Source organism: Myotis lucifugus, unplaced genomic scaffold (genome assembly GCF_000147115.1).
Source record: "Myotis lucifugus unplaced genomic scaffold, Myoluc2.0 scaffold_185, whole genome shotgun sequence".
Taxonomy (NCBI): domain Eukaryota; kingdom Metazoa; phylum Chordata; class Mammalia; order Chiroptera; family Vespertilionidae; genus Myotis; species Myotis lucifugus.
Window position 1 is genome coordinate 2510801 of NW_005871233.1, and position 1343 is coordinate 2512143.

The window sequence follows — 1343 nt, forward strand, 5'->3', positions numbered from 1 at the left end:
CCCCTCACACTCTGCATGGTGACAGGCCCAAGGGTGTGGGGGAGGCGTGCTCACTTACTGGCAGCTCTCTCCCCAAGCACTTACCACCTTGGCCCGTGCCTTGCTAACTGCCACTTCCATCTCTTCAGCTGCAGAAGAATCACCAGGGGAGCCACACTTGTATTCCATGGGGTCCTCGCCTGGGCCCCGCTGCTTGAGGCTATTGGCGACCATCTGGATGGCCCGCATCCACTCTTCCCTGTGTGGGGACAGATCAGGGGAGCCGTGAGTCCTGGGCAGGAAGGCCTGAGTCCCACCCTCTCCAAACACCTTTGGGCATTTGGGCACAATCCGTCTGAGCTGGGGAGAGCTGACAGGACCTCTGGGTGGGAGAGAGCAAGAGCGCAATAAGGACAGAGACCATCTATTTCCCAGGAATGGCCACCTGAAGTCAGGCAGCAATGAATTGATCAAAGAGGGGCAGCTACCTTTTTTCTCAGCCCCCTGAGCCTTGAATGAGGAAGAGACGGTGCTAAATTTCTCCGGGACAAATGACAAGCTCAAGTGTACAAGTGACCAATGTTTTGTTAAAGAAAACCAAGAGTAAAAGGAAGCATTCATTAGCCAGAGAAGCTGAAGATCTTAAAAGGCAAGAGCCACCGACTAACTCCCTGGAGGGGCTCTGCCGGGACTGGTCAGGGACAGAGGTTCCCACGGGGGCAGGGCGTGGAAGGAAGCAGCCCAGCAAGAGGGAGCCCGGCTTCAGAGCCATTAGCCAGTCTGTTGTTCATGATTTGGGATTCACTGGGGGAGCGTGTGCTTCAGATCTCTGCGAACTGTTCTGTCTGGAGAGAGGGAAACGTAAGTAAAAGTGACCAGAGACCAAGAAGAAAAAAAAAAAAAAAGGAGGCTGAATGAAATTGTCCACACCCCCCATTTTTTACCCACCCCACAAAAGTGGCAGGATCTGTTGAAACCCCTATGGATTTTGCTTATGTCTAAAAAACAGCCACATGAACAGTTGGAAAAACAAAACATTCGCTAGGAATACAAGAATTCAGAGAGCAGGCAACCTCCACAATCACAGCGATGTAAATAAGCCCGAGAATTGCCTTCCCCCGCTCCCACCCCCCGACCACAACTCGAACAACGCCCGCTACAAGTCAGAGAGGGTTCCCGTTCTGGCTCCTGAGTCCCCAGCCCAAAGAACACGAGAGGTGAGGGAGAGTCAACCCTGGTGTGAAGTTCACTGGGATACGACATTTACATGACTAACAGCCAAGGTCTGAGCTCTGAATTGAATGCCTGCGCAGGTAGAGATGCACTTAAGAATTAATATAAAACGTACATACAAAAAGTCAGAT

The 1343-nt window shown here is 51.9% G+C and overlaps 1 protein-coding gene across 1 annotated transcript in view; it reads right to left on the minus strand.

Moving 5' to 3' along the window:
- AKT2 (AKT serine/threonine kinase 2) overlaps positions 1-1343 on the minus strand; it is a 53144-nt gene that overhangs the window by 8005 nt on the left and 43796 nt on the right. Inside the window, exon 5 of the mRNA XM_023760572.1 lies at positions 59-238. Within this exon, the coding sequence (XP_023616340.1) occupies positions 59-238 (180 nt within the window). The remainder of the gene's footprint in view (positions 1-58; positions 239-1343) is intronic.